Below are 20,005 nucleotides of genomic sequence, written 5' to 3'. Positions count from 1 at the left end.
TACAGAGAAATTTCAGTCGTTTTTTGTTTTTTTTTACTCATTGCTTAAAAATGTATGAATTATTTACCTATTTTAGGCTCCAATTTTTGATGGGAAAATATTGCATATTTTGTGTTTTTGACGTAAAAAAAAAAAGGATTTTCTTTTAGATAAAAGGGCATAAAATATCCACAGATAGACCTGATATATATATACAGGTATATATATATATATATATATATATATATATATATATATATATATATATTATTCAACGCTTAAATCTCTCTCTATATATATGTATATATATATATATATTTATATATATTATTCAACGCTTAAATCTCTCTCTCTCTATGTATATATACGCAGTATATATATATATATATATATATATATATATATATATATATATATACAGTATATATCTATCACTATTCTTCAACGCTTAAATCTCTCTCTCTCGATATATATATATATATATATATATATATATATATATATATATATATATATATATATTTATATACATACATGTGTGTATATATATATATATATACACATATATATATATATATATATATATATATATATATATATATATATATATATATATATATATATATATATATGTGTGTGACTTATTCTTAATATTTTTTTACTGAAACCCCTGCGGGTTCAGGGTCCAATCTTGAGAAAAACTCTATAGATTAACATACATACATATATATATATATATAAATTGAAGTTTGAAAATCAAAAATATAAAAAAAAAAAAAACTTTAATTTGTCAGTGTGTGGCCCTCTGTGGAAAAGTTGTGCCCCCCCCCCCCGCACTGGACAAAAATGCTTTGACAGAAATAATATATGAAGATAGAAAAGAATTGTATTCTTATTTCATATCCAGGCCACAGTAAAAACAATAAATAAACACATTTGTATGAGTTTAAGGAACATTTCTGGTAGTATCGCGTCTTCAGTTTTTGGGCTAGTGGTGGATATAAACAGACAATACACTTGCACAGAAGTATCTTAATAACAACATTTAAAAAACACAACAACTCAAACTGGAAATTATACATACCTAAAAAAATGGCTTGTCTTGTCTACTTGTCATTTTAAACAAGCTGTGGGTTTATTGTATTACTTTGCTGCAATTAAGAAGTTATTGCTTGACCTTATGTTGGCGAGGTGACACATTTTAGCCAACAAAATAAGACAAAGAAAATATATATTTTTAAATGAGCTAAATATGTTCATTGCAACCCATATGTTAAATACAGAGCACATGCACCGGAAGTGTTTCCAGCGCCGCGTTCAAGTTTCCTCGGAAAGTACACAACATATTGGCTTACCTTTCTCGTTCATTCGCCCATCGGAAGCAGAGTTACGAAATGTCACGAGTAAAATTCAGAAATAGTACATTAAATTACTCATTGTTATTAGGGGGCTTGTTTCGATAGGAAAAACATACCTGTGTTCATGTACAAATGCGCACGCGAGTGCCGTGAACGTCACATGCATTAAAAGTGTTCCCCAACGCCGTTAGAACTCAAAGGTAAACATATATATATATATATATATATATATATATATATATATATATATATATATATATATATATATATATATATATATATATATATATATATATATATATATATATATATATATATATATATATATATATATCCATCCTTTTTCTACCGCTTATTCCCTTTGGGGTCGCGGGGGGCGCTGGAGCCTATCTCAGCTATATATATATATATATATATATATATATATATATATATACATATATACATATATATAGTGTGGCTTTGTCATTTTACCACTCACATTTAAAGTTAAGATATACACACATATTATATTCTTATCTCAGAGGTTGACCAACTGTTTGAACTCTGAATTCCCGGTGCAACTTGAACGCACCATAAAAGCCAAAGGGGTTGTGCTAGCAACTGTTAGCTGTCAGCCGGTCCGAGTCGTCGTGTCAGGATGGAGGTGACACGCAAATGTAAGTTTCATCCTCACAAACTGTGTCTTTTTCCGCCCCCTTATGTTCACTAGTAGATATATTTAGGGAGGTCAAAGTAACATAGTGAAGCTTAAGAAGATGTGCGCGACTCCCTTTTGCTTTAGCGCGTGCGTATAGCAAGCTAGCATGCTAGCTGGCTAAGCTAGTAGCAATTAAAAAAGGCGAAGGAATTACTGCATCGATGCACTAACCTCCACTTTTTGCATCTTCAAGGTTTTAAGGACTGTTTAAACTTCGTGTACACTGCAATAGAGGAAGCTGACTTTCTTGCCATCGATGGAGAGTTTTCAGGTAAATGTTCCAACAATGCTCGCTGGAAGGGATCCACTGCTGATGTGCACGTGTGGTAGTTGTGTGCACGTGTGGTAGTTGTGTTGGTGTGCACGTGTGGTAGTTGTGTTGGTGTGCACGTGTGGTAGTTGTGTTGGTGTGCACGTGTGGTGGTTGTGTTGGTGGGCACGTGTGATGGTTGTGTTGGTGTGCATGGTTGTTTGTGTGCACGTGTGATGGTTGTGTTGGTGTGTGCATGTGTTTGTGTTCATGTGTGATGGTTGTGTTGGTGTGTGCATGTGTTTGTGTTCATGTTTGATGGTTGTGTTGGTGTGTGCATGTGTGATAGTTGTGTTGGTGTGTGTTTATGTGCATGTGTGATAGTTGTGGTGGTGTGTGCATGTGTGATGGTTGTGTTGGTGTGTGCATGTGTTTGTGTTTATGTGTGATGGTTGTGTTGGTGTGTGCATGTGTTTGTGTTCATGTTTGATGGTTGTGTTGGTGTGTGCATGTGTGATAGTTGTGGTGGTGTGTGCATGTGTTTGTGTTCATGTGTGATGGTTGTGTTGGTGTGTGCATGTGTTTGTGTTCATGTTTGGTGGTTGTGTTGGTGTGGGTTTTTGTGCATGTGTGATAGTTGTGGTGGTGTGTGCATGTGTTTGTGTTCATGTGTGATGGTTGTGTTGGTGTGTGGTTATGTTCATGTGTGATGGTTGTGTTGGTGTGTGCATGTGTTTGTGTTCATGTTTGATGGTTGTGTTGGTGTGTGTTTTTGTGCATGTGTGATAGTTGTGGTGGTGTGTGCATGTGTTTGTGTCCATGTGTGATGGTTGTGTTGGTGTGCATGGTTGTTTGTGTCCATGTGTGATAGTTGTGGTGGTGTGTGCATGTGTTTGTGTTCATGTGTCATGGTTGTGTTGGTGTGTGCATGTGTTTGTGTTCATGTGTGATGGTTGTGTTGGTGTGTGCATGTGTTTGTGTTCATGTTTGATGGTTGTGTTGGTGTGCATGGTTGTTTGTGTCCATGTGTGATAGTTGTGGTGGTGTGTGCATGTGTTTGTGTCCATGTGTGATGGTTGTGTTGGTGTGCATGGTTGTTTGTGTCCATGTGTGATAGTTGAGGTTGTGTGTGCATGTGTTTGTGTCCATGTGTGATAGTTGTGTTGGTGTGCATGGTTGTTTGTGTCCATGTGTGATAGTTGTGGTGGTGTGTGCATGTGTTTGTGTCCATGTGTGATAGTTGTGTTGGTGTGCATGGTTGTTTGTGTCCATGTGTGATAGTTGTGGTGGTGTGTGCATGTGTTTGTGTTCATGTGTCATGGTTGTGTTGGTGTGTGCATGTGTTTGTGTTCATGTGTGATGGTTGTGTTGGTGTGTGCATGTGTTTGTGTTCATGTTTGATGGTTGTGTTAGTGTGTTTTTGTGCATGTGTGATAGTTGTGGTGGTGTGTGCATGTGTTTGTGTCCATGTGTGATAGTTGTGTTGGTGTGCATGGTTGTTTGTGTCCATGTGTGATAGTTGAGGTTGTGTGTGCATGTGTTTGTGTCCATGTGTGATAGTTGTGTTGGTGTGCATGGTTGTTTGTGTCCATGTGTGATAGTTGTGGTGGCGTGTGCATGTGTTTGTGTCCATGTGTGATAGTTGTGTTGGTGTGCATGGTTGTTTGTGTCCATGTGTGATAGTTGTGGTGGTGTGTGCTTGTGTTTGTGTCCATGTGTGATGGTTGTCAATGTGCACATGTCATGGTTGTGTTGGTGTGCATGATTTGGTTTGTGTGAACTTGTGATGGTTGTGTTGGTGTGCGTGTTTGTGTGTGCATTGTTGTTTTTGTGTGTGTACTTGTGATGGTTGTGCCTGTGTAATGTGTTGGTGTGTAATGGCTGTGTTGGTTTGCATGGTTGTTTGTGTGATGGTTTTGTTGGTGTGCATCGTTGTTTGTGTGTGTATGTGTGGTGTTTGTGATGTTGGGCTGGTGTGAATGTGTGTTTGTGTGTGATGGTTGTGTTGGTGTGTGATGGTTGTTGCAATGTGCACACATGATGGTAGTGTCGATGTGCACATGTGATGGTTGTGTTGGTGCGTGATAGTTGTGTTAGTGTGCATGTCTGATGGTTGTGTTGGTGTGCATGATTTGGTTTGTGTGTACGTGTGATGGTTGTGTTGGTCTGGATCAGGTGTGTCAAACTCAAATACAGAGTGGGCTAAAATTTAAAACTGAACAAAGCCGCGGGCCAAGGTTGAACAAATTAACCTTTTAATAGGGACCCAAATAAGTTTTGCATTAAATATTGAACAAGCAAGGCTTATATAACTTTATAGTGACATGCAAAATCGAGTTTCAAATAATAATAATAAAAATTAAAAAAATATCAATGGCATATCAAATACAATTTAAATAAAAATTGAATGCCTCTTTTCTATTTGCAGCCTTCTGAGGTAAATATCCACATTAACGTTTTCCACAGGCTAATAAATTTGAAACTAAAATAATGAATAAACCAACCATTCAGGACTTTAAACGGCTCAGTTTGCAACACACTGATCTAATCTGATGTGCCCAAGCCAGATACCTGCCATCTTTTCTTGGATGCTAGTTCATTAACGTCGGGGCTCAGGCTTTGAGCTGAAGCATCTTTCATTGTCCAACGAAGGTGTTCATCAGTCATTATTTCTCGTATTCCACAGTCTTGGGGGCGTGCCTTACATGCACTGCTTTTAACGTCCTTTACGAGCTGTCGTCACGTCCGCTTTTCATCCCTTCTAACAACGTGCCCGCCCAGTCACAAGATATGAGCGGCTCCTGTACGGACACACGCGTAAATGCGAAGCATACTTCATCAACAGCGATACAGTTTACACTGAGAGTGGCCGTATAAGGAACTTTAACATTGTTAGAAATATACGCCACACTGTGAATCCACACCAAACAAGAATGACAAACACATTTTGGGAGAACATCCGCACCGTAACACAACATAAACACAACAGAACAAATACCCAGAACCCTTTGCAGCACTAACTCTTCAGGTGTTGTGCTGGATAATGCACCCCCGGCGTAGAATGGACCCCCTGGCGGGAGTGTTAACAACAAAAGCCCACACTTAAAGTTTCCATGTGCAAGATTAAATCTATTTAAAAAAGTTATTTAATAAGAAGCCAAAAGTGCAAAAACAATAATGTTCGTGTTGGAGGAGTTGTGAATGAATGAAATATGAAATCCGTGCTGCAGTCGCTGCTGGGCCACAACATTAGGTACACCTGCAGACTGCAGCACGGATTTCATATTTCATTCATTCACAACTCCTCCAACACGAACATTATTGTTTTTGCACTTTTGGCTTCTTATTAAATAACTTTTTCAAATAGATTCAATCTTGCACGTGGAAACTTTAAGTGTGGGCTTTAGTTGATATAACACTCCCGTCAGGGGGTGCATTCTACGCCGGGAGTGCATTATCCGGCACAACACCTGGACGCTACAATATACAGCCCCGCTACCTCCAAACCCCTGATGGTTGTGTTGGTGTGCATGATTTGGTTTGTGTGTACGTGTGATGTTGTGTTGGTCGGGATGGTTGTTAGTGTCCACATGTGATGGTTGTGTTGGTGTGTGATAGTTGTGTTTGTGTGCATGTCTGATGGTTGTGTTTGTGTGCATGATTTGGTTTGCGTGTGATGGTTGTGTTGATGTGTGATGGTTGTCAATGTGCACGTGTGATGGTTGTGTCAATGTGCACGTGTGATGGTTGTGTCAATGTGCACGTGTGATGGTTGTGTCCAAGTGCACATGTGATGGTGTGTTGGTGTGCATGATTTAGTTTGTGTGTACGTGTGATGGTTGTGTTGGTATGTGATAGTTGTTGGTGTGCATGGTTTTGTTGGTGTGTGATGGTTGAGTTGGTGTGCGTGGTTGTTTGTGTGTGCACCTGGGATTGTTGTTGGTGTGTGCGCCAGTGATGGTTGTGTTGGTGTCTATGGTTGTTTTTGTGCATGTTTGATGGTTGTCTTTGTGCTGCTGCAGGAATCAGCGATGGCCCCAGCGTCAGTGCACTCACCAACGGGCTGGACACGCCCGAGGAACGCTACACCAAGCTCAAAAAGGTAGGAGACGAGCACTTGCATGAGCAACAGTGATGTAACAGTTTTGTACATACTGCGGTATTGCAGTTACAAAATCTGCAGCTAATGGGAGCAATCCACTCTGGCTCTAAATCACTTTAAAAATGCATCCAAAAACCGCCAACAATACTTCATTTACGTTTTGTAACCTGTATAATAACTAGAGATGTCTGATAATGATATTCCGATATAGGTGGGGAGATAGGGGGTAGCGGGGGGTGTATATTGTAGCGTCCTGGAAGAGTTAGTGCTGCAAGGGGTTCTGGGTATTTGTTCTGTTGTTTGTTGTGTTACGGTACGGCTGTTCTCCCGAAATGTGTTTGTCATTCTTGTTTGGTGTGGGTTCACAGTGTGGCGCATATTTGACATAATAATGTCAAAAGAATTAGGGTAGTTTACACAGGCTTGAACAAGAAATAGCTTTCTTTCTTTACTTTGGCCGGGTGTCAACTCCAATCAGGTGCTGTTTTTGTTTCCAAAATAAAGCACTGAGGAGCAGTTTTGAGATTTGAGATGTTTTTTAAACTTATGATTAATAGTACGTAAATAATAGACTATATAGTACATCCATTCATACAATATATTACTTACATTTGTATTAATTGGAGAAAAAAAATGTTTTCATCGAAAAAAAACTTATGTTGAAGGTGTGGCGCCATTTATCTTGCAGTGGCAGTGCGCCACGATCATTTACATGTTGGGGAAACCCTGCCTTAAGAGCAGCGCTGGACAGTGAGTTAACAGCCAGGACCTTAGGTTGATTGGATAGCAGTGCCCGACTTAATAAGTGACTCTCAATAAATGGGTATGGCGACCACTGCTCTAAACATTTGGTGTCTTCCTTCTTTGTTCTCAAAAGCATTCCATGGACTTTCTGCTCTTCCAGTTTGGACTGTGCACCTTCAGCTATGACCAGAAAGAGTCTAAGTAAGTGATTTGTGTCGAACAGTCTGAATTCTTAGGTGCTTTTGTGTAGGAAACCGTCTGATGGGATTTTATAACTCACGGGTCAGTTCATTAGGAACACATGGACAACCGAATGAGAACGCAAGAACTGCATCAAAATGATATGCCTTGTACAAAATAATAATGTTACCTCTGAGGTATTAATTTAGCATTGTTTTTTTATTGTTGTTGTAGAAGTCTGTGTTAACCATGCATGTATTGGTGCTCATAAACACATAATACTCCTGGTCTGCTAGAAAATAAGAAGACAGAGCAGGAGGGATCAGTGTTACAATGGAACCTCGTAAAGTTGAACACAATTCGTTCATGGACGGTTGTTTCCATTTGGAATCCATTTGTCTTCATAGATAATAATTTAAATGGGAATAATCAGTTCCAGGGTCAAACTGTGGACATAGGCAACCTTTTTTAACTGCACCAGGGGTGTTCTAAAATTACATTTTACCCTTAAAGGGGAACATTATCACAATTTCAGAAGGGTTAAAACCATTAAAAATCAGTTCCCAGTGGCTTATTTTATTTTTCGAAGTTTTTTTCAAAATTTTACCCATCACGCAATATCCTTAAAAAAAGCTTCAAAGTGCCTGATTTTAACCATCGTTATATACACCCGTCCATTTTCCTGTGACGTCACATAGTGATGCCAATACAAACAAACATGGTGCATAGAACAGCAAGCTATAGCGACATTAGCTCGGATTCAGACTCGGATTTCAGCGGCTTAAGCGATTCAACAGATTACGAATGTATTGAAACGGATGGTTGTAGTGTGGAGGCAGGTAGCGAAAACAAAATTGAAGAAGAAACTGAAGCTATTGAGCCATATCGGATTGAACCGTATGCAAGCGAAACCGACAAACGACACGACAGCCAGCGACACGGGAGAAAGCGAGGCCGAATTCGGCGATCGTCTTCTAACCAACGATTGGTACCGTATTTTCCGCACTATAAGGCGCACCGGATTATTAGCCGCACCTTCAATGAATTACATATTTCATAACTTTGTCCACCAATAAGCCGCCCCGGATTATAAGCCGCGCCTACGCTGCGCTAAAGGGAATGTCAAAAAAACAGTCAGATAGTTCAGTCAAACTTTAATAATATATTGAAAACCAGCGTTCTAACAACTCTGTCCCAAAATGTACGCAAATGTGCAATCACAAACATAGTAAAATTCAAAATGGTGTAGAGCAATAGTAACATAATGTTGCTCGAACGTTAATGTCACAACACACAAAATAAACATAGCGCTCACCTTCTGAAGTTATTCTTCATTCGTAAATCCTTCGAATTCTTCGTCTTCGGTGTCCGAATTGAAAAGTTGCGCAAGCGTGGTATCCAAAATGGCCGGTTCCGTCTCGTCGAAGTCATCGGGAGTCAGTGTCGCTGTTGTTCTGTGAATCCTGCCTTCCGGAAAGCTCGGACCACAGTTGTGACCGAAATATCTGCCCAGGCATTTACGATCCACTGGCAAATGTTGGCGTATGTCGTCCGGCGCTGTCTGCCCGTCTTAGTGAAGGTGTGTTCGCCTTCGGAGCTGTGTGAAAAAAGCCACCCGGCCTCTTCGCGTAAACTTCCCTTAACCACTCGCTCATCTTTTCTTCATCCATCCATCCCTTCGAGTTAGCTTTTATGATGACGCCGGCTGGAAAGGTCTCTTTTGGCAAGGTCTTCCTTTTGAATATCACCATGGGTGGAAGTTAGCATGGCAAGCTAGAACCACAGTGAAGGATGACTTCTCATTCCCTGTGGTGCGAATATTCACCGTACGTGCTCCCGTTCCACAGTGCGGTTCACAGGAATATCAGTTGCTGTGAAATACGGTAGTAATCCGTGTGCGGATGGAGAGATTGCGTCTTTTTATGAACCGGATCCTTTTCGCTTAGTAGGAGCCATTTTGTGGTCTTTACAGATGTAAACAGGAAATGAAACGTACGGTGATATCCGCGCGTTTTTTCTTCTTCTTCCGGGGGCGGGCGGTAGCTTACAGTAGAAGAAGAAGCGCTTCCTGTTCTATGGGGGCGGGTGCTTACCTTGGCGGTTGCTTGCGTAGAAGAAGAAGCGCTTCCTGTTCTACCGGGAAAAAAGATGGCGGCTGTTTACCGAAGTTGCGAGATCGAAACTTTATGAAAATGAATCGTAATAAAGCGCACCGGGTTATAAGGCGCACTGTTAGCTTTTGAGAAAATTTGTGGTTTTTAGGTGCGCCTTATAGTGCGGAAAATACGGTATGTGTTTGTTTGGCATTAAAGGAAACTAACAACTATGAACTAGGTTTACAGCATATGAAATACATTTGGCAACAACATGCACTTTGAGAGTGCAGACAGCCCAGTTTTCATCAATTAATATATTCTGTAGACATACCCTCATGTCAGCAGGCCAGGGAAGCTAGGATCGATATTCTTCTCTTGATCATCTTCGGTGGCATAAGGGACGGTGTGAGCCAAGACATCCAGGGGGGTTTAGCTCGCTCGTCTGCGGGAACAAACTGCCGCCATTGCTTGCCGTGCTACCGAGCTCCTTTGTCCCTGAATTGCTCACACACTCCGGCAGATTCAATGGGGGTCTGGCGGCAGATTTCTTTGACTTTATCGTTGGAAATGCATCTGCTTTGAGTGTCGCAGGATATCCACACATTCTTGCCATCTCTGTCGTAGCATAGCTTTCGTCGGTAAAGTGTGCGGAACAAACGTCCAATTTCTTGCCACTTTCGCATCTTTGGGCTACTGGTGCAACTTGAATCCGTCCCTGTTCGTGTTGTTACACCCTCCGACAACACACCGACGAGGCATGATGTCTCCAAAGTACGGAACACAGTCGAAAAAACGGAAAATAACATAGCTGATTTGACTCTGTGTTTGAGAAAATGGCGGATTGCTTCCCGATGTGACGTCACATCGTGACGTCATCGCTCCGAGAGCGAATAATAGAAAGGCGTTTAATTCGCTAAAATTCACCCATTTAGAGTTCGGAAATCGGTTAAAAAAATATATGGTCTTTTTTCTGCAACATTAAGGTATATATTGATGCTTACATAGGTCTGGTGATAATGTTCCCCTTTAACTGTCACACACGTGTACAATCAAGCCAACCACTGTTAATATGAAAGCATGAAAACAATGTTACACTGTCTCTGTCTGCAGGTACATCACAAAGACTTTTAACTTTTACGTTTTCCCCAAACCATTCAACCGAACATCTCCCGACATCAAGTTCATCTGTCAAGTAAGTCGTCACGTCTTTTTTTCTCCAGGCTGCCATTTTACAATCTCATTTACAATGTCGTTGTTACAGTCGGTCCCTTTATGTAGATAACCCGTCAGTGTAGACAAACTCATCAAGTCCCAGTCCAGTGTGTTCTTCTTATCACTAAAATATTTAGTTTGTTTGTTAGTTTTGCTTATGTCGACGCCAGTCTGAGGGCCCTCACTATAAACGTGTTCCACTGTATTATTATAATTATTGTTGTTATTGTTATTCTCATTGCCATTATTAAGGGTATTCCGGTCCGATATCTGCAAAAAACAAGTATCGCATTGTTTGGGCTTGCATCTAAAATCTTTGATATAATCGCTGCGATACAAGCAGTCCTGCAGTTATTTACTTGACAGCCAGTTAACATCTAAATGTCCTCCAATTGAAGACAAAATTTGGTCTTTTCTTCTATTTTAGTCAAGTCATGTATTCTCGCAGCGACACAACAACTTAGCGCACAAGCCAGGCATATGAACACAAGACAAGAATGACTGTGCATGTGAGCTGTGTGCTTGGTATTTTTATGTATTTTATGTATTTTTATCTGTTATGTGTTATTATGAATTTGCACTAAATTAGTTTTGCTTACAATTTCGTTGTACAATGACAATAAAGATATATTCTATATATAAGTGCCCTTAATTTAACAATATTGCAGTCTAAAACAGCACAGTTGTCAATATGAGTATCAAATAATTACAGTTGCATATTACTTGCAAGTACAAAGTCTACTAAGGTATTAGAAAGTGTCCAGTAACAAACGTGTCCGCAGCATTCTATTTACTGTGTCATGATCTTAACCTAATTAATTGGACTACTAGGTTTCACTAAACCAATTACCACCCCACTAGGGCTGCAAGATTTTGAGAAAAAGACTATTTGCAATTGCAATTCAATTTGCTATTTTTATATTTCATACATTTAAATGCATAAAACTGCAAAAGTAACAAGTGAAGGAATACAGGTTACTGATAAGCTGTCAATTAAGGGCTGCAAATAACGATTATTTTGAAAGTCGATTAATCAACGATTATCTTAACGGTTAGTCGACTAATCGGATTTTGAATTAAAATTTATAATAATAATGCAAGTAACCATTTAAAATTATATAAACGTTTATTTCTCATTACTGTAGAATTGTATACCATTGTACTGTAATTGGAAGGTAAATAACGTTATCTTAAAGAAATACACAAAAAATAAAATGGACAAAAATGTAACTTAAATATTGAACAACTTAAAGTACTTTTTTTTATTTTTTCAGTTCGAAATACTATGTCGGGTAGTTACCATCACATGATCCCGGCATTCTCGCTCATTCGCCCGTGTTGATGGGCTCATATTGCCCATCCGATTTTGAAGCTGAAATGTTCCCACAATGGGACATTTGGCTCTGTAATCTTATTTTTTTCCTCTTCATTTTTGTTACTTTGCGGAACTTCTCAGTGAGTTGCGAGGAGCAAAGCTCTCTGTACGTGCTTCCTGTGTGTGTAAGCAGGCAGTCTTTCTCTCCGCCCACCAAGACAAAGATTGTGAATGACTGAGGAGAGGACTCACTGCGTTTAGTTAATTCTACTGTGAAATACACGTTTGACTAAGACAACCAACACATATGTACATAGCAGTTTATCGAGGCCGGCAAAGTATTTCGACTTAATTTTCTTTCTTGTTCGAGTGATTGACTTATTGACAATTGGCTCAGGCCTAGTCACCGTTAAAACCTTTTCCAAGGAGCTAGTTTGTTATTGGCGTACTGGCTGCCTCCACTGTAGCACACACAAACCCGCTGTTTCCTTAAACCCTTTTGATTGGCCAGCAGAGAAAGGACGCAAGTTGTTTCCAGATGGTTAATAATAAATATTTACCTTTCGTTCTTGGTGTGACTAATTCCACTAAATCGAACCTTTTCTAACGTTGCACACTACAGAATAATACAGTATGTATGATTCCTGTTGATATCGTATCGACCAATACTCACGGCTCAATTATCGGTATTGTAGCGGAAGTTAAAAAATGTCTTATTATTTGTGGTGATGTTATTTTATTATTTTAGAGTTCCAGTATTGACTTCCTGGCCAGTCAAGGCTTTGACTTCAACAAGGTCTTCTGTAACGGTGAGTAAAACTTAGCCGTTCAGCCACATTTGTTCCCATTTGGTCCAGCTCAGTTCAGTTTGGAATGGTAAATCAACACCAAGTACGCCAATGCGATTGTGCTAAAAAGTGTTTTTGCAATAGCAAACAAGTAACCCCTTAAAGTTGTGTTTTTGGTCCAATATATCTCCCCTTAGATCATATTAATGGGCATTGTATCGTATACTGTTGGAAAGCATGAATAGTCACAGTCACGACTAGGGATGGTATCGTTCACATTTGAACCAATATGGTTCCAATTCCCGATACCTGGGAATCGATACCGAACCAATTTTTGGTACTTTTGTGTGTGTTAGGTTAAAGTTAAAGTACAAATGATTGTCTCACACACACACTAGGTGTGGTGAAAATTTGACCCATCCCCTTGTTCACCCCCTGGGAGGTGAGGGGAGCAGTGAGCAGTGCCCGGGAATCATTTTTGGTGATTTAACCCCCAATTCCAACCCTTGATGCTGAGTGCCAAGCAGGGAGGTAATGGGTCCCTTTTTTTTTTTTTTATAGTCTTTGGTATGACTCGGCCGGGGTTTGAACTCACGACCTACCGATCTCAGGGCGGACACTCTAACCACTGGGCCACTGAGTAGTAAATATTATTTTTGATGATAAAAATCTATTTTTTTTATTGCAACATTTAAAACGAGTTGACTATAACTGCTGTCCAGTTTTATTGTATAATTTGCAAGTACAACATTAAGTTGCAGTTGCAAGTCCAAGAGCTAAATAGGCAGTGGTATATAGTTTATGGTGTTTTTCTGTTTTCTGTTGCACCCTAAAAAGTGTTGATACTGCAAGTATTGTACTTATTATGCACCAGCAGTTTGAATGTAACATTAGTTGTTGTTTTCATTATCACAATTGCAGGTGTTGAAATCGCTAATGCTAATAAGTAGCATGTCGGTAGCAAAGCCAATGTATATTAGCATCAAGCTAGCACATTTTTGGAAAAGTAGAACCTTACTTTACCTCGGTGGAGTGTTTTTTTTAGTTAATCACTGTATTGGTATTGAAAATTGCAACATTACCTGGAGGAAGTTTGGGCCAGGTCGCTCTCAGTGCTGCTGGAGTGATTGCCAGGGGCCAAAGTGCGATGAGCAGGGCGTGACGTCACGTGCAACCCAGGTACCGTAACATGGCACCGTTGGATTTTATGTGAATCGGTGGGATTCGATAGGTGCCAAAAATGTACAGGATTTGGTACCCATTTTTAGTTCCAACTACATGATCGTGTTTCTGTTGATTAATCAACGTGGGTAGTGCCCCTCCTGAAAATATGTGGCAAAATACTATTTATTATTTACTTTTGAGTCAAAATAACTGACAATGTCTGTTTTAGGAATTCCATACCTGAACCAAGAGGAAGAGGCCCAGCTGAGAGAGCAGACCGAGGAGAGGCGGAGTCAACAAGCTAACGGCGTGGGAACGCCCTCCTTCATCTCGCCGTCCTGCTCCAAAGGCCCCGCCCACATACCCGAAGAGCACAAAGACTTCATCAACAGAGTAGTGTAAGTTTGGAATGCGCAAGGCGGAGGCTCTGTTGCTTAGAAAGTCTCATTGCAGAAGGGATGTTGTCTTTTTTTTTGGAATAATGAAGTGCTTTTCCCAATTCAGGGAGAAGGTTGAGTTGCTTTTCTCAGGTGCAGAAAAGACTGTGGACTTGGAGTCATGCACCGGGTAAGATAACTGCCCTCTAATTGTACTAAATGAGAAAATCTAGTTCATGTCCCGAGTGATGCGTTGTGGTTGTCTACCACCTTGCAATTGTTTTCTTTTTCGTTGAATGTCTTTCTGATTTTTGGCAGTTTCCAGAGGAAGCTGATATACCAGACACTCAACAGGAAGTGAGTGTGCTTTTTTTCACCCCCGCTTCTGCTTAATTGGTTCGTCGGTTGTTTATTCCTCCTTTCTTGTGACTGACAGGTTTCCCAAGGGGCTCCATGTGGAAACCGTGGAAACAGACAAGGTAGGAACTAAGTATATAGCTGGAACTATTTTCTCATAATACAGCAGAACCCATTTATGTCAACATCCCTCGGACAGGTAGACTGACATTTACGTCATCTTAGCTTTAGGGATTGGTACTGAACCCGGTACTTTTATGGAACCAAACAATTCACGTAAAATCTAATGGTGCCATCTTTCGGTACCTGGGTTGCGCGTGATGTCACACCTGGTCGCCGACTTTGCACTTCTCTGTCACTCCAGCAGCACTGAGAGCTTAGACTTAGAAAATCTTTATTGTCTCCGAGGGGCAATTTGGTTTGCAGCAGTAGTCATTAAAGGGGAACATTATCACAATTTCAGAATGGTTAAAACCATTAAAAATCAGTTCCCAGTGGTTTATAATATTTTTCGAGGTTTGTTTCAAAATTTTACCCATCACGCAATATCCCTAAAAAAAAAAAAGCTTCAAAGGGCCTGGTTTTAACCATCGCTATAAACACCCGTCCATTTTCCTGTGACGTCACATAGTGAAGCCAACACAAACAAACATGGCGGAAAGAACAGCAAGCTATAGCGACATTAGCTCGGATTCAGACTCGGATTTCAGCGGCTTAAGCGATTCAACAGATTACGAATGTATTGAAACGGATGGTTGTAGTGTGGAGGCAGGTAGCGAAAACGAAATTGAAGAAGAAACTGAAGCTATTGAGCCATATCGGTTTGAACCGTATGCAAGCGAAACCGACGAAAACGACACGACAGCCAGCGACACGGGAGAAAGCGAAGACGAATTCGGCGATCGCCTTCTAACCAACGATTGGTATGTGTTTGTTTGGCATTAAAGGAAACTAACAACTATGAACTAGGTTTACAGCATATGAAATACATTTGGCAACAACATGCACTTTGAGAGTGCAGACAGCGCAATTTTCATCAATTAATATATTCTGTAGACATACCCTCATCCGCGCTCTTTTCCTGAAAGCTGATCTGTCCAGTTTTGGAGTTGTCAGCAGGCCAGGGAAGCTAGGGTCGATAGGGGGTTTAGCTCGCTCGTCTGCGGGAACAAACTGCCGCCATTGCTTGCCGTGCTACCGAGGTCCTTTGTCCCTGAATTGCTCACACACTCCGGCAGATTCAATGGGGGTCTAGCGGCAGATTTCTTTGACTTTATCGTTGGAAATGCATCTGCTTTGAGTGTCGCAGGATATCCACACATTCTTGCCATCTCTGTCGTAGCATAGCTTTCGTCGGTAAAGTGTGCGGAACAAACGTCCAATTTCTTGCCACTTTCGCGTCTTTGGGCCACTGGTGCAACTTGAATCCGTCCCTGTTCGTGTTGTTACACCCTCCGACAACACACCGACGAGGCATGATGTCTCCAAGGTACGGAAAACAGTCAGAAAAACAGAAAATAACAGAGCTGATTTGACTCGGTGTTTGAGAAAATGGCGGATTGCTTCCCGATGTGACGCCACGTTGTGACGTCATCGCTCCGAGAGCGAATATTAGAAAGGCGTTTAATTCGCCAAAATTCACCCATTTAGAGTTCGGAAATCAGTTAAAAAAATATATGGTCTTTTTTCTGCAACATCAAGGTATATATTGACGCTTACATAGGTCTGGAGATAATGTTCCCCTTTAAAAACGAGGTACAACAGTAAAAACAGGGTACAAATACATAAAATACATACAACATACAAACCATCATGAAGGCATTGAGCTAAAAACTAAAAACATTTGTAATACAATAAAAACTAATCATCACACGTCGCTTCCCACTAAAGTGACTGCGTAGCAGCTAAGCTTGTTTAAGAAGCTCATGTATAAAGTCAACAGCTGAGGGAACAAAGGATCTTATGTATCTGTTGTTTTTGGTATTTCTATTACTGGGGGGGCGTAACTGCATCCTGAGGGCAAGAGTCTAAACTCTGAGAAGAGAGGGTGCTGAGGGTTGACCAGAATGGCCTTTGCCTTCTGGATGACTGACCTGATAGATCTGGTTCAGGGGGTTCAAGGTAGTGCCTATGGTCTTTTGGCACACCTTGATTACACCCAATTATACCACCTAGTCTGTTTTTATTGGCCCCACTGAGGTTACCAAACCAGGAAGTGATAGAATAAGTTAAAATAGACTAGAGAGCAGACTCTGCTGAGCTGCCTCTAGGTAATGTTGCAATTTTCAATGCCATCAAAGAAACTGAATCAAAAATCGCTACAACGTAAGTAAAGTAAGGCTACACTTTTCCAAAAATGCGCTAGCTTGATTCTCATATGCATTGACTTTGCTATTGACATGCTACTGTTTAGCATTAGCAATTTTACATGTCGATTTTGACACCTCCAAGTTTGTTAATGATAACTACAGCTACGTTACAATCACAAACAGCTGGTGCGTAATAAGTACAATACTTAGAGTAATAACACTTTTAAAGGCGCAACAAAAAAACTAATCACATAAGCTATACACTACTGCTATCTAATGTCTTAGATTTGCAACTGTAACTGTGGTATCTCTTCTAACTCCATGCAAGTTACCTGATTGGCTGGTAGCTTGTCACTCCCACTCATCAGCAGTGTTGGGACTAACGCGTTACACAGTTACTGTAACGGCGTTAGTTTCGGCGGTAACTAGTAATCTAATGCGTTATTTTTTATATTCAGTAACTCAGTAATCGTTACTACATGATGCGTTACTGCGTTATTTTACGTTATTTTTTATGTAGTATCTGCTAGAAAAAGAAGATCTGAGTGTGTTTTATTGGAGCGCTGCAGTGTCGTCCTTCTGAATGTTCTTGTGTCACAAGCCGGAGGCGCGCTCTATGTGTGTCTGGGTGTGGGTGTGGGGAGGGGAGGGGGGGCGTGTCTGTGTTTACTAACAACGGAGCGGAGTGTCTTAACATGGAGATATTCTCACTTTTTTTTTTGTCGAGCACAAAGAAAAGAACATTTTAGTTAAATGTAAGTTGTGTCTTGGATCTAAGATCCGTCTACTGCCCATAACAACAATTCAAATCTGCCTGGTTAGGCTTTGTGTATGTCACGTGTGCCTTTCTTGGCTGAAGCCAGGTTTACAGCTATGTTGTTATTATGCTGTTTGTTACTTATGTATGTTATGTAGCAGCTATTTAAAATAGTTTTGTGAATTTGTTCTGGCCTGAAATAAATTGGGCCTTTGAAACATATCTTTGTCTTTGTGTATTGTATGTAGATCACATTGCTTTGCAGAGTTCAGTGATGCAAATGCATGTCAACAGATTGTATTAGTCTCCAGTGCAGTAACAGTACTGAAATGAAGGCTAAAAGGGCATTAATGGGAGATTTTTTTTTTTTTAAAGAAGGAAAAAAAAGGAACTAAATAGTTACTTTTCACAGTAACGCATTACCTTTTGGTGTAAGTAACTGAGTTACTTTTGAAATAAAGTAACTGTAACTAGTTACTAACCCAACACTGCTCATCAGTGATCACTTCCTGCGTTGCTCGGTTACCAGAGAGCGAGTGCCTTTGTTCATGCAACCGACCTTGCTTTCCAACTTCCGCTCTCTTCCGATGACCAAGAAAAAAAAGAATAGCGAGCGTTTTATCGAACACATTTTTTATTGATATCGATTTGTTTATTGCGATATATGTTGATATTGTTTTATCGCCAAGCCCTAACTAATCTTACTCTTCAGTTTTACTCATTTTCAATAATTATATCTAATCTACTTACAATTGAACAGGTGTAATCTTTGTCGAATTATATGAAACCATGCCTTAATCACAAAGATTATTATTTAACACGTAAAGCAGCACATACAACATTGCAAACAAGGATTAAATCAGGCTTATTAAAAAAAATCTAATATATAGCAAAAGAAGGGACTTCGATGAAAAATACGTTTGCATACAATTATTAATAATTTTTGTGCTTAAAGTGGAACTGCACTTTTTAAAAATGTTTGCCTATCATTCACAATCCTTATGTAAGACAAGAACACGTTTTCTTTTTTAATGCATTCTAAATAGTAAATAAATGCGATCAAAAGTCTGCTTAAAATGGAGCCTTTGGGAGTCCCTCTATTCTGCCTACAAAACTCTTAAAACATCCAAACACCTTCATTAAGGTTTCATGCTTTGAGTGTATATGTAATGCAGTAACATGCACATTCATAACGTAATATTTAAAGTTTTTTTGTAATATTTGGATAATTTTAAGCATTAATTTAAAAAACGCATCACGAATTTCACTTTTTTTTTTCGACAAAATTATTACTCACCACAGACTTCATGAGAGCCAACAACCATGATAAAATATCACTTACTGTACAAGGTCTGCTGTCATTAGGATGCCGACTGATAGTCTTATTATATTCCCATTTTTGATGAAAAATGACTCATAATCCTCGCTAAAAAAGGGGGGGTGGAACCTTTTTCGTGTCTTTCTCGCCATTCCAGGTCTAAATTGGCTGTCAAAGTGTACCAACTTGTCAGATTACGTCCTCATCTTTCTGCTATCAAAGTTATAGACATTCATATAATATCGGCAGGCTGATATTATCGGCCAATAAATGCTTTAAAATGTAATATCGGAAATTATCGGTATCGTTTTTTTATTATGTGTATCTTTTTTTAAATTTTATTTATTTATTCATTTTTTATTAAATCAACATAAAAAACACAAGATACGCTTACAATTAGTGCACCAACCCAAAAAATCTCCCCCATTCACACTCATTCACACAAAAGGGTTGTTTCTTTCTGTTATTAATATTCTGGTTCCTACATTATATATCAATATATATCAATACAGTCTGCAAGGGATACAGTCCGTAAGCACACATGATTGTGCGTGGTGCTGGTCTACTAATAGTACTAACCTTTAACAGTTAATTTTACTCATTTTCATTAATTACTAGTTTCTATGTAACTGTTTTTATATTGTTTTACTTTCTTTTTTATTCAAGAAAATGTTTTTAATTTATTTATCTTATTTTATTTTATAATCATTTTTTTTTAAAGGACCTTATCCTCACCATACCTGGTTGTCCAAATTAGGCATAATAATGTGTTAATTCCACAACTGTATATATCTGTATCGGTTGATATCTGTATCGGTAATTAAGAGTTGGACAATATCGGATATCGGCAAAAAAGCCATTATCGGACATCCCTATTAATTATGGTCTAGAATAAACTTTCACCAGCACCGAGATGAAGAAGCCGCTTACCAGCGGATGTCAACGTAGCCACACAAGTTAGTGATCATGGCGCCGCAATAGTTTGTCTGCGTTAGCGCT

At 39.6% G+C, this 20,005-nt stretch overlaps 1 protein-coding gene across 1 annotated transcript in view; it reads left to right on the top strand.

Annotated features, from left to right (window-relative positions):
• Positions 1–1,842: 1,842 nt before the first annotated feature.
• The window catches only part of parn (poly(A)-specific ribonuclease (deadenylation nuclease)), a 37,524-nt gene continuing 19,361 nt past the window's right edge, over positions 1,843–20,005 (top strand). The window contains exons 1-10 of the mRNA XM_061984156.1: positions 1,843–1,996; positions 2,231–2,308; positions 6,310–6,389; positions 7,267–7,334; positions 10,520–10,601; positions 12,685–12,745; positions 14,118–14,286; positions 14,393–14,455; positions 14,584–14,622; positions 14,702–14,744. Of these exons, the coding sequence (XP_061840140.1) occupies positions 1,978–1,996; positions 2,231–2,308; positions 6,310–6,389; positions 7,267–7,334; positions 10,520–10,601; positions 12,685–12,745; positions 14,118–14,286; positions 14,393–14,455; positions 14,584–14,622; positions 14,702–14,744 (702 nt within the window). The 5' untranslated portion in view covers positions 1,843–1,977. The remainder of the gene's footprint in view (positions 1,997–2,230; positions 2,309–6,309; positions 6,390–7,266; positions 7,335–10,519; positions 10,602–12,684; positions 12,746–14,117; positions 14,287–14,392; positions 14,456–14,583; positions 14,623–14,701; positions 14,745–20,005) is intronic.

Source organism: Nerophis lumbriciformis, linkage group LG25 (genome assembly GCF_033978685.3).
Source record: "Nerophis lumbriciformis linkage group LG25, RoL_Nlum_v2.1, whole genome shotgun sequence".
NCBI lineage: Eukaryota > Metazoa > Chordata > Actinopteri > Syngnathiformes > Syngnathidae > Nerophis > Nerophis lumbriciformis.
This window is presented reverse-complemented; position numbering and strand designations above follow the sequence as displayed.